This window comes from Molothrus ater, chromosome 9 (assembly GCF_012460135.2).
Source record: "Molothrus ater isolate BHLD 08-10-18 breed brown headed cowbird chromosome 9, BPBGC_Mater_1.1, whole genome shotgun sequence".
Lineage (NCBI taxonomy): Eukaryota > Metazoa > Chordata > Aves > Passeriformes > Icteridae > Molothrus > Molothrus ater.
Genome location: NC_050486.2, coordinates 29,961,636 through 29,973,974, shown reverse-complemented (window position 1 = coordinate 29,973,974; position 12,339 = coordinate 29,961,636). Strand labels below are relative to the sequence as shown.

The 12,339-nt window shown below is 58.1% G+C and overlaps 2 protein-coding genes across 2 annotated transcripts in view; both read right to left on the bottom strand.

The window, feature by feature from the left end:
- Window positions 1-1,806, bottom strand: part of LOC118689411 (SH3-containing GRB2-like protein 3-interacting protein 1) — a 53,213-nt gene extending 51,407 nt beyond the window's left edge. Inside the window, exon 1 of the mRNA XM_036387664.2 lies at window positions 1,565-1,806. Coding sequence (XP_036243557.1) covers window positions 1,565-1,574 — 10 coding nt within the window. The 5' untranslated portion in view covers window positions 1,575-1,806. The remainder of the gene's footprint in view (window positions 1-1,564) is intronic.
- A 9,866-nt stretch (window positions 1,807-11,672) lies between these two features.
- The window catches only part of LOC118689516 (SH3-containing GRB2-like protein 3-interacting protein 1), a 22,270-nt gene continuing 21,603 nt past the window's right edge, over window positions 11,673-12,339 (bottom strand). The window contains exon 9 of the mRNA XM_036387851.1: window positions 11,673-11,873. Coding sequence (XP_036243744.1) covers window positions 11,673-11,873 — 201 coding nt within the window. The remainder of the gene's footprint in view (window positions 11,874-12,339) is intronic.

Here is a 12,339-nt window from a genome sequence, read left to right as displayed (position 1 = left end):
TTTAATTTTCCCCCCCTGTGCATGGCTGGGTCATGGAAGGTGATTCCACCTCTGCCAGAGCCCAACATCCCAGCCCTGGATCCATCCCCAGTGTGGGGCTGGGCAGTGACCAAAGCTCCTGCCAGGCCAAAACCCTCAAGGAATAAAACCAAATCCCAAAAAACCCCAAAACAAAAAAACCCCAAACCCAAAAGGGCCTCAAAACCCCAATTTACTTCACCCAAGCAGCCTCAAAACTGAATAAATAACTCAAACCAAGGCCTACAACAAAACAGCTTCAGTTTATCCACATTCATTCATCCATAAATGCTGGAATTTTGGGAGCAGCGAGGTTTTTAATGGCATTTTCCTGCCATGACCTGCTCCTGTCGTGGGATGGGTTTGATGTCATGGGCTAAAATTAAAACCACTTTTGCTTGTGACTCTCATCAGCACCAGGGAGAGCAGGGAAGGCTTTTCCTGGGGTCTAAAGGACCACAAAACTCATTTCCCTCGCACCAAAGCCTCCAGAGCCATCCCATGAGAGGCTGCTCCATGTGCCCACAGTCCCCAGTTCCCCAGGCCAAAGGAACATCCTAAACCCACAGAAATCCCATGGATCCCGAGGCCTCTCCAGGGGGATTTGGGCACGGGGCAGCCCCAGATTTCAGGGATCCTCCAGGAAGCAATTCCCCAATTTCTGCCTGTCATTCCAGGGAGCTCCCTGGGTTGGAAGTGGCTCCACCAAGCCAGGCCCTGCTGCTGCCACCAACGGGCCAGAAATCCCCTAAAATCCAATATATTTTGCTCTTGCTGGCCCCGGAGTATCCATTCTGCTAAAATACAATTACATCCAAGACATCCTTTCCCTGCATCCTGCTCCAGAAGGAATTAAAATTATAAATAATAAAGGAGAGCTTTACATACGGGCGAGACAGACGACAGAGGATAAAATTCCTGTCATGCCCAGAGGCTTTTCCCACACAGGATCAGACACAGCTCCCTGAAGCATCCTGTGCCTGCAGCCCAGATTTCCTCCTCATCCCCTTTTTTATGCCGAGAAACCCCAATCCAGCATCTCCTCCTCCTTCCCCCGACCCGCATCTCCACGGCTCGGCAAGGGAAAAAAAGAAAATCATCTCGAGCTGCGATTCCCTGGTTTCCCACGGAAACGATGCTCATCCATCCAGGGAAAAGCAGCGAACGCCATCCAGCCGCTGCACAGCCCCGGCTCCATCCCCGAGCAGCACAGCAGGATAAAAATCGGGATTTCGGGGTCGGAATCCAGCCGGGTCTGGGCTGGAGGAAGCGGCGGCTCCCCGGAAAGCCGGGAATTCGCGCAGCCCGAGCTGCCTACACAGGGCTGGGGATGGAATTGCAAATAACCTGACGGGCTCGATATTATATCACCGCCCTGCCGCCCGGCTGAGCCGGCGAGCGCCCGGGATTAGGGGGAGGGGAAGGTTTGATTGCATTATTATCGGCATTATCGGCGGTATTATTCCATTTCGGGAAGGCCGGAGCCCCCCGGGCACGGGCTCGGTGCCTCCCCCCCTCCGGAGAACGCGCCCGGCTCATCACCCACCTTCCATCATGGTGGCAGAATTGCATTCCTCAATTTCCGAGGAGCCTGGAAAAACGCAGGAGAGTGCGGATCCCGGTCAGCAGCGCTCGGCCCCGGCGCGGGGAGGAGGAGGAGGAGGAGGAGGAGGAAGGAGCGGGAGCGCCTGGGCTAGGGGCAGGCCATGGATGCTGCTGCGCCTGTATCACCTCCAGGATGGCAGCGCGGAGGATGCTCGCGGAGAGGGAGGACGAGGCGGGCTCGGTGCCTCCCGCCCCGCACTCCTCACATGCGCGCTCGCTCCCGACACACCCCCCGGGAACGCTCCAACCTATTTCCCAGATTTTTCTCTTTTTTTCCCCCCCCCCCTTTTTCCCCCCTCCCCAGCGCCGTTTTCCCCAAAAGCAGAGCCCCCGTCCGCACCTCGTGACGCACTTCCCCTCCCTTAATCCTATTGCGGGTTAATTCCTGTCAGATTAGGAGGAGCGGGCCCGGGGATGGGAGAAGGGATCGATCCCGGCCGGAGGAGGCAGCGGGGCCGAGCCGGGCACGCCGGGCCCCGCTCCCGCTGCCATCCCGGGGACAAATCCATCCCTGACGTCACAGCGGCAGCAGCCAGCCCGAGAGGAGGATGCGGGAGAAATTCCTCCCGACTGCTTCCAGCAGCGCCCGGGAATTAATCTCGCATGAAGGGAGAGCGGAGCGGGGAACAAAAGAGGCCGGGGAGGCGCCGGGGGGGCTGCGAGCGCTGCGGCCGGGCCGTGTCCCCGCGATGCCACCCCCGCTCTGTGTCCCCCCACGGTGCCACCCCCGTGCCCCGTGTCCCCCAGGGTCCCTCACCCCTTCCCAACCCGTCACTGGGGTCGGCGGGGCTCAGCCTAAATCATTGGGATCCCGCCTGGTTTATCCAAGAAAATGCGGGATTTAGAACCGTTCCTGGCAAACCCGGCCGTACCCAGCTCCCAAAGTCCGGTTGGTTTTTTTTTCCTGGCAGGAAAGGGGCTCGAATCCCCTCAGGCCCCTCCCGGGATCCTCATCCCAAAGAGCATCGGGGCTGGACGGGACAGCGGGGACAGCCCGGGCTCGGCCCCCGCCGCTTCCCAGCGCCCGCGGAAAACAAAAAAAAAAAAAACAAAAAAATCCCCCAAAAAACCAACAAAAAACCCCAAAAATCCAAAACCAACGGGAGCGGCACCAGCGGCGCCCGCTGCCCTCGGAGGAGCCGCCGCTGCCCCTCCTGTCCCCGCAGGGCGCAGCAGCCGCGGTCTGGGGACAGCCCGCGCTCTCCAGGCTTTTCAACGTGACCGCGGAGCGAGCGGGGATGGAAAACTCCCCTTGTGCCACCCGCCCTGCATCAGCATCCTCAGGATCATCCCGGCAGCCTCATGGGCTTGTGTCAGGATTTCTCCCGGCTCGGGAGCAATGCCCACATCATTTTTCCCATCGAAAAAGAAAAAAAAGCTGTTTTTCATTAATGAAAATCAAATGTTTGCCCTATTAAAATAGCAATAGTAAGATAGTAAGATAATAGTAAGATAATTAAAATGAATAAAATATTTTTTCTCTCCCATTTCAAAAATTAATCCAAAAGCAAAGCACCTGCAAGGGTCTGGACAAGTCAGAGAGGGAGCAGGACCTCAGCAGGGTCTGTGTATCCAGCCCATCCCAGCTGGTGGGAAATGCCAGAGCAGCAGCCAGAGGGATGGGATTATTGAACAGATGGTTCCTGTAATCCCTGCAAGGAGCTCCTGTGACCTGCCTGCCCCACTGCCAGCTCAGGGACAGGAGCCCAGTGCCCTCGGGAATTCTGGTGGTAATCCCAGGCTGAGCACAGCCCCTGGAATGCTGTCCCACTGTCCCAGCCCTCAAACAGCCCAGGAGCCAGGCTGGCACACGTGGGAGGACATCCCAGGGATGGACAGGCACCTTCCATGCCCAAATTCCTCCTGGACACACCCAAATAACACAAATCCCCCCCCAAAAATCCATGGAGCAGCTGCACAGCCCCAGCACTGCCATCCCTGGCAGCGCCCAGGGCCAGGGGCTGGAGCAATCCTAGGGAAGGTGTCCCTGCCATGGCTGGGATGGGCTTTGGGGCCCTTCCGAACCTCAATCCAGGGATTCTGTGGTGCCACATCCAGGACAGAGCCAGCGCCCCCTTCCCACATCTCCAGAGGGTTGAAATTCCTGAAGCAAACAAGGAGAGCCAGGAGTTCCCTGCAAATCCCTTCCAGGGCAGGCTGTGGATACAAAAATCCTTTTTACCAAATTTCCCCATTTCAGGCCTGGCTTTGGGCAGCCTCCCCATCACCCTGGGAATCCTTGGGCTGCTGCTCCAGCTTTCCCTGGATCCATGGGGGAGCTCAGCCTTGTCAGGCACCTCCTGCCACGGGCCCTGACCAAAACTGCCCTTCCCGTGGCCAGAATGAACCCACAAAGCTGCTCCTGGAACGGGCTCTTCCCATAAAACAGGTGGCACAGGGAGAGCCTGGAGCATTCCCGTGTCCCTGGGGAGGGGGGCAGCTGCCGCCAAACCCCTCTTCCCGAGGCAAAGCCGATGTTCCCAATGCTGGAATTCGCCTTCCCAACGCCCCCCAGCCCCGCTGAGCCGCCTCAAGGACAATTCCCACGAAAAGCCCTGGAAATCTCCAGCAGCTCCCGAAGGAGAGCGTGAGGAGCTGCCGGCAACAGATGAAGTCAAGGGCCTGAAGATTTAAAAAAAAAAAAAAAAACACAAAACAAATAGAAGCGGCAGCAAATAGCAAATGAGTCACGGCGAGCACGGCGAGCAGAGCATTCATTCCTCATCTGCGGGCAGAGTCAGCCGCGGCTCCATGTGACAGCAGCGCCCGAGGAGCCGCCCGGGCCCGCACCGCGCCGGGATTTGCTAAATAAAACCCCGATCCTCAGCACGGCCCGGCCCCGGCAAATCCCCGGCGTTAACGGCAGCCAGGGATGGTGGCAGCGCCCCTCAGGATGGGCCGGGATCGGCCCCGGTGGGATGGAGCTCCCGGGCAGTTCAGCCTTTGCCTCTTCCCTGTAAAACCGGGGGCACAGGGGACAAGGGCAGGGACACCTCCCCCTGTCCCAGGCTGCTCCAGCCTGGCCTTGGGCACTGCCAGGGATCCAGGGGCAGCCACAGCTGCTCTGGGCACCTGTGCCAGGGCCTCACCATCCCCACAGCCAGAATTCCCAATATCCCATCTGAATCTTCCCATTTTCAGCTTAAATCCATTCCCTGTGTCCTGTCTCTCCAGGCCTTGTCCCCAGTTCCTCTCCAGCTCTCCTGGAGCACCTTTAGGCCATACAAGGGGCTCTGAGCTCTCCCTGGAGCCGATTTCCAGGATTCCTTCCTCAAAGGATCTCCCTAGCAGGGAATGAGGCTGTGAGAGGGGAAAACCTCCAGGAGCAGCTGAACCCGACCCTCCACAAGCTCAGGAGGGCACAGAGGGGATCAATCCATCCCCCAGGTCCTGAAAACCCAATGGCACCACCGAGATTCCCAGGTGCCACCCCCGGGAGGCTGAACCCCAAACACTCCTGGGCAGCCCCACCTTGTGCTGTGGGCAACCAAAGCATTTCATGGGCATCCAGAGTGTCCCGGCAGGAGCAGGGCTGGAGAATCCATGGGAACAGCCCCTGCCAGGGGTGGGAAATCCATGGGAACAGCCCCTGCCAGCCCCCAGCTCATGCCAGGGGGGCAGCTGCTCCCAGCTCAGCCCCTTCCTTCCATGAATCCTCGGTTTTCCCAGGCACAGAGAGCACAGAGCTGCTCCCAGGAGGACACAGGGATGTGGGAATGAGCCCCCACCCCGGGGCACAGCAGGGAGAGGAGGAGACCTGGATGGGGCTGGAGAACAGCACTGGGAAAAAGAAATTTCTGATGGAGGCACTCACTGCACATGCTGGATTCCTGCTCCAATCCCCACCACAACCAGGCCCAGGAACACCCACTCACCATCAGCCCTCAAAATCCCAAAGGAAGGTCCCTGCATCCCCCACAAGGGATCCCACCTCGCTCTGCTCCTGCTCTTCCTCCCGAGCTCCAGGATCGCCCCTGGCCCCACCCTCAGCCCTGATAACAGGGGCAGATCCGGGCAATCAGCACCGCCCCCGATGGGCACCAGGTGCAGCTGCCCCGGCTGCTCCACAATGTTGATAATTAATTAATCTTTAATTTTTTGGGGCAAAAAAAGGCGTTCAGGAGCACTGGCAAAGCCCTCATGCAGGGCTGGGGGCTGCAGCCAGCACCCCCATTTCACACCACGTGCCTCACCCGAAATGTTATTGAGCCCATCTTGGGTTTGATCCCTGGCAGCACCAGCCTGGAATGTGCCTTAGGTGGGGATGGATCCGTGCCCCTGTGCCCCCAGCCTGCTGCAGGAGCTCATCCACCAGTAAAATTTCACAGCTGTGTAAAGAAACCCAGAGAAACAAATTCTGCCCTGACATAATCCAGAGCTTCAGAAATGCCAGTGGAGTCTTTCATTAAATTAAAATTTAAGGGGTCTTTGGGTATTGCCCTGGAGTGTCTGCCTCCAGCTGTACGGGGATCCAGCTGTGTGGGATTCCAGCCGTGCGGGGACCCAGCCGTGCAGGGATCCAGCTGTGCAGGGATCCAGCTGTGCCCGGCTCCAGCTGTGCCGCCCGCTCCGTGTGAGCCCCGCAGGGCCCGGCCCGGCCCCGCCGTGTCCCCGGGGCAGAACATTCCCCATTCCCGAGGCTCTGGAGCGTCCCGCGCCCTGCGCAGCGCCCGGAGCTCGGCAGATGGAGCTGTGCAGCTGCGCAGGGCCGGGCCGGGCCGGACAGATGTGCAGGGGCCGGACAGATGTGCAGGGGCAGGACGGGGCCGGACAGATGTGCCGGCACCCCGCGCTCCCCTGGTCCTGCGGTGCCCCCCGAGCCCAAGCGGGCCGAGCTCTGCTGTCCCCCGTGTCCCCAGCAGTGCGGGACGGAGGTGGGGACGGTGCCACTCCAGGGTGGCAGAAACGCCCTCAACAGAGCGGGACATTGGGCACCAGGCTCGGGCAGGGAGACCTTGGGAGTGGCAATTCTTGGCTTTGGGCTCCTTGTGTCACCCCAAAAGGGACATTGGGGAGAGCCAAAACACCCAACCCAGCTTAAACCCCATCAGCAGGGCCACAACCTGCCTGTGCTCCCTGGCCAGCCCCGTGTCCCCGCAGTGTCCCCAGTGCCAGGCTGGCAGTGCCACCTCCCCTCCCTGGGAGCCCTCGGCCCCGCTCCAGCCCCGATAAAATCCGGGCTTTGTGCCTGCCCCCGGCTCCTTCCTGTTTTTCACTGCACAACTGTCAGAGAAACTTCCCATTTTCACTTCTCCTTTCTCACCCGCTGCAGTCCCAGGTGAACTCTGCTCCAGGGGCACCCAAATCCCCTCGGCTGGCAAAGAGCTCCTGGCACTGTGCAGATCCTTGTGGCTGGATCAGGACCTGGGAATGCTGCATCCCAAACAGAGGGACACCAGGGACAGAAAGATATGGAATCACTGAGGCTGGAAATGCCCTCTGAGGCCACCGCTGACCATGTCCCCAAGTGCCACATCCTCATGGACTTTAAATCCCTGCGGGGATGGGGACCCAGCACTGCCCTGGGAGCTGTTCCCATGCCTGGCCACCCTTCCCATGGAGAGATTTTCCCAAACATCCAACCTGAGGCCATTTTGTCCTGTCCCTGGTTCTGGCTCTGGCTCTGTCACACATTGCTGGTGAGCCACATTCATCCCCAGCTCCCAGGGAATGGGGAGAGAAAAGGACCTGGAATTCCAGCTGCACCCCCAGGAGAGCAGGCTGAGCTGGGAAAAAGCAGCAGGGCTGGTTTATTATTTTATTTCTCTGCATCACAGTCTCTGTGAACAACGGTGACCTCGGGTCAGAAGTTTCCTGGCAGTGGCAGGGGCTCTGTGGGACCCTTGTCCCCCCACCCTGGGAAGGGCTGGATCTGCTCCCACTGCTCATCCCTGGGATTGATGCCCTGGGTGGGTTTAGGGTTGGTGGAAATCCCCTGAAATCCCAGCTCCATGGCCTCAGTGGGAAATGATGTCCTTGGGGACAAGGCCAGCTGTCACTCAGGGGCTCTGGGTGACATCTGTGGTTAATGGTGGCAGCACGGGGGGGGACAGATCCGTGTGCATCCCTGTGCATCCCTGTCCCAGGACGGTGCAGACCCCGAGCTGGGGTCCCTCCCCTTCCACCCCGCACACACCAGGAGCTGCTGGGAGCCCCTGGAAGTGGCCTGGGGACCACCAGGGAGGGGGAGCAGCCCCACCGGCTCCGCTCCGGAGCAGCCACATCCCTGCTCCACCCTCCCATGCCGAAGGAACCCGCGCCAATCCAGCTCTGGATGTGAGGGTGGTGCAGCAGAGCCACGGGGAATCCTCATCCCCCGAGGAACGGAGGACACCGAGCCCGCCAATGTCCCCGGCTGGGATTTCCCCCCTAAAAACAGAGGGAAAGCAGAAGGGTCTGGGTGGGTTTTCCCGGCTGCTGCTGCGGGGAGGGAGCGGGGAGAGGCGGCTCCTCCAGCTCCAGGGTGCCTGGATCCCGAGGAAGCTGCCTGGCAGAACTAGGTCAGGAAGGGACGGGAATGAGGAGAGCAGGGGCTGGGGGGGAGCACGGACAGAGCCCCGGGCACCCACCCTGGCACCCCCTGCCCTGGCCCAGCCTCACCTGCAGCCCCGGCACTGCTGCTCTCTCCCGGCCCTGTGCTTTCCCCCAGCAGTGCCGGTGCTTTTCCAGCCCCATCATCCCTTTCCCGTCCCTTTCCCATCCCTGCACATCCCTGGGAGCCGCGGGCAGGACACGGCTGCCACAGCCCAGGGATGTGGGAAGGAAGAGTTGGGGTGAAGGGGGGATGGTTTAAATTGAAAGAGTAGAGATTTAGATGGGATGTTGGGAATTAGGAATTGTTCCTGTGAGGGTGGGCAGGCCCTGGCATAGAATTCCCAGAGCAGCTGTGGCTGCCCCTGGATCCCTGGCAGTGCCCAGGGCCAGGCTGGACACTGGGGCTGGAGCAGCCTGGGACAGTGGGAGGTGTCCCTGCCATGGCAGGGCTGGCACTGGGTGGGATTCAAGGTCCTTCCAACCCAAACCAGTTCTGGGATTCTCCTAACTGAGAAAGACAAATCACTACGGGCCCTTCAAGGAGTTTCTACCAGGGAATTTTCACCAAGGAGTTTCAGAGGTTCAAACCCCGGGGAAATTCCCCCAGGATCCACGGGCTGGAGCCCCTTCTGCTGGGACAGCAGGGGTGTGACAGGAGGTGGCCCGGCCCCACGGAGTGCTGGCTGGGAATGCAGGATGAGATCCACGCTCGTTTTCCCCGTGACTTCACTCGGAGGCAGCGGATCCAGGGAAAGGCAGCGGAGCCCCAGGGGACACGGCCGGTGTCACCCGCGGCGGGGGCGGCAGCGCGGCCCCGCTCTCCTGCCCTGGCACCGGATGTTTTTTACTGGAAAGTCGCTTGTTTTGGGTCAGGCCGGGACATGAAAGCTCCCGCGGGCCGGGCCAGCGCTTCCTGTCTGCGCTGCCTTCCTGTCGCCTGCGCTGCCACGGCCACAAAGGAAGGACGAGGTCCCGGCGTGCCAGGGACGGTGCCCGTGCCCCCGGGAACGCTGCTGTGCCCGTCCTGAGGAACGGCTCCACCTGGGCCACGGGAATGCAGGCTCTGGGGCTGGGGATGGGAGGGCCTGGGTTTGGAACATGGGGACTCTGGGTTTGGGACATGGAAGGGTTCTGGGTTTAGGGCATGGAAGGTTCTGGGTTTAGGACATTGGAGGTTCTGGGTTTAGGACATTGGAGGTTCTAGGTTTAGGACATTGGAGGTTCTGGGTTTTGGATGTTGGAGGTTGCGGGTTTCAGCCACAGAAGGATTTTGCATTTTGGCAACAGAAAGGTTCCGAGTTTTGGCTGTAGGAAGGTTCTGGGATTGAGCCATGGGAAGTCCTGGGTTTAGGACATGGAGGTTCTGGGTTTCAGCCATTGGAGGGAGGGTTTGGGGTTTTGGCTCCAGGAGGGTTCTGGGTCTCAGCTATGAAAGATTCTGGGGTATGGCCACAGGAGGGTCCTGAGCTTTGGTCAAAGGAAAAGGATTTCAGCTGTGGGAGGCTCTGAATTTCAGCTGGGAAACATCTTGGATTTTGGGTGTGGGAGGTTTTGAATTTTGGCCAAAGGAAGGTTCTGGATTTTAGCCCCAGGAGGGTTCTGGGTTTGGAGGGTGCCATTTTCTGTCCCCTGAGCAGTGGTGACACAGCCCACGCTGTCGTGTTGACAAAAGTCCCCCCCTGAGAGCCGCAGGCTGGGTCATGCTTTCATTTATTCACTTCATATAAAAATCTCTTAAGAATGCGTCTGAACACAATATAGAATACTATAACATACATAGTGTGAAACTTTGGGGAACAATAAAATAACCACCTGGAACAATGCAGTGTTCAACAGACAAACAAACCCATTGATCATGCACAACTGTGCTATTGTCATGAACTAATTAGTCACGAGTTGGACCAAAAAGCTTGAAACATATTTTACAAACTGAGATTGACACCGCTCACGATGCCGGACAAGCTTTGTCAGAGGAAGTTTCACAGCACAATTATTACATCAGTTCACATTTTTGTTTTGTCATAGAGATTCACATTGGGTTGTTCAGAAATTGGAACATTGTGACATTGAAAAGCCGGCCCGGGCGCGGGGAATTCTTTGTTCGGTTCCCCCTCTCTGCGTTCCTGGCAAATTCCCAAATTCGCTGCCCTGGGATGCGGAGTCCCCTCCCCACGGGCGGCTGCCACCCGAATGCCCTTCCTGGGTTGTGTCTGTCTCTTCAGCTATGTTCAGGTTCTTGGACTTTATGCAATACAAAAGGTTACAAGAAAAAAAGGCAACTCTTATTCCGAGTTTTCTACCCCATTAACATCGCCGCCGACAGGCGATGCTAATTCATATAAATTAATAACTTACAAAACATTACAGTATGTACAGTAGGTAATAAATACACTGTTATAAACAGTAATGGAGGTGGTAGAGCTCGAGGCAGTGCAGGAGGAGGAGGATGGTGGACCTAAACCTAGAGAACGTGGACGAGAGGCCAGAGAAACACAAATATCTGAGCGTGCAAATTCCAGGGAGCTGCCGAGGGGGAAGGCATGTCACACACTGCCTTGCCACGCTTACTCAGGGGTGGACTGAGCTGTGCCAGGGAAAAAAAACCTGCCCTCTGTCCTGCTCACCACAAACCCAAACCCCGGGGAGGAAAAAAATTCCCGCTGTTCCCAGCAAGGGAACGGTGCCCGACGGCACCGAGTGACTCCCAAGGGGTCACCGGGGGGATTAAGAACACACTGAAGGTGCAGTAACGCAAAGCAGAGGGTTTCCCCTTCTGTTTAGTCTGTCAAAGTGATTAACTGCAATAAAGTGACAGGTATTGCCCACGAAAAAAAAGGAAGACTGCTTCTGGTAACAGGAAGAATCCAAAACGTAGCCGTCAATTCCGAAACACCTTGTGTCGCTTTTGAACTACCAAGCTCCGTGTGTTGAATTAAGAGACTCTTGAAAAGACATGAAAGTGTTTACAAAGAAGGCACACAGGTCTGCAGACAGGTGGACAGGTTGGATATGAGTTATTGATCAGTAGTTTCTATCAGTCTAACTGGTATAAACTCCAAAACTAACAGTATAAAATCTCTCAGTTGTGTGTCAGCGCCGCCTCGGCCCGACCCAAGCCAGCTCCAGGACAACGCGGTGCTCTCGGCTGACGAGGCTCAAACCACAACGCAAATCACCCGTGCATTTCCTGAGCAATCACTCCCTACCCCATCTGTAACCCTGACTCCAATCTCAAGTAGCTGGAGGATCTGCCAGCCCCGTGGCAGAGGCTCAGCCCCGGCTGCGGAGGCTGTCGGAGACCGCTCGCAAGCTCCGCAAGTGTTTAAAAGCCACTCCCGCGGGGCCGGGCCATTATGTGTCCACAGGAGATGTGTCTTCTGTCACAATCTCGATGGTGGCCTCCCTCTGGGGCTCCTCCCCCCCGGGCTGGGCCACGCAGAGCGTCTCTGTATTGCTGAAGTAGCCGAGGCTCTCGCCGTCCTTCTCGGGCCCGTCCGAATCCTCCTCCTCCAGCGTCAGTTCAACTGGAACTTCTCCATCAGGCCCTGGCAGTCCTGGCCCCGCTCCTCCAGGGGAGGGGATGGGCTCTGAGGTATCATGCTCTGGTACCAGTTCCTGTTGTCCTCCAGAGTGTCCAGGATGTCCTGGGCGTCGGGCTGCACCAGGTCAGCCCACGTCTCCCAGAGAGGATGGACGATGTAGTCGATGAATCCCACCTGGAAAACAAAGGGACACACACACTTAGGGCAAGGGAATAACCTGCAAAAGGTGGATGTCTGAAAAGTTCATATTATATTGGTTTTACAAGCAAAACACCAGGAGCAAGTCCCCAAACCAGCACAGCCTAAGGATCACATTATCACACCCAATTATTGATACCCAGAGCTGCACCCGCACAGTGTTGGGTTGGGCTGATGTCTTGTCCAAAACCAAACCTTGGAGGAAGTTTCTCTAAAGCAGGAGCCAGCAGGAAATTCAGGGGACAGAGCCCTGGGCTGATCCCCCAGTGTGGGCAGCAGAAAAGGAGAGGGGGAATCCTGCTCTTCTGCCCTGCTCAGGTGAGGCCCCACCTGCAGAGCTGCCCCAGCCCTGGGGACAGCATCAGCAGCACCTGGAGCTGCTGGAGAGAGCCCAGAGGAACCCATGGGGCTGCTGCAGGGCTGGAGCCCCTCTGGAGCCAGG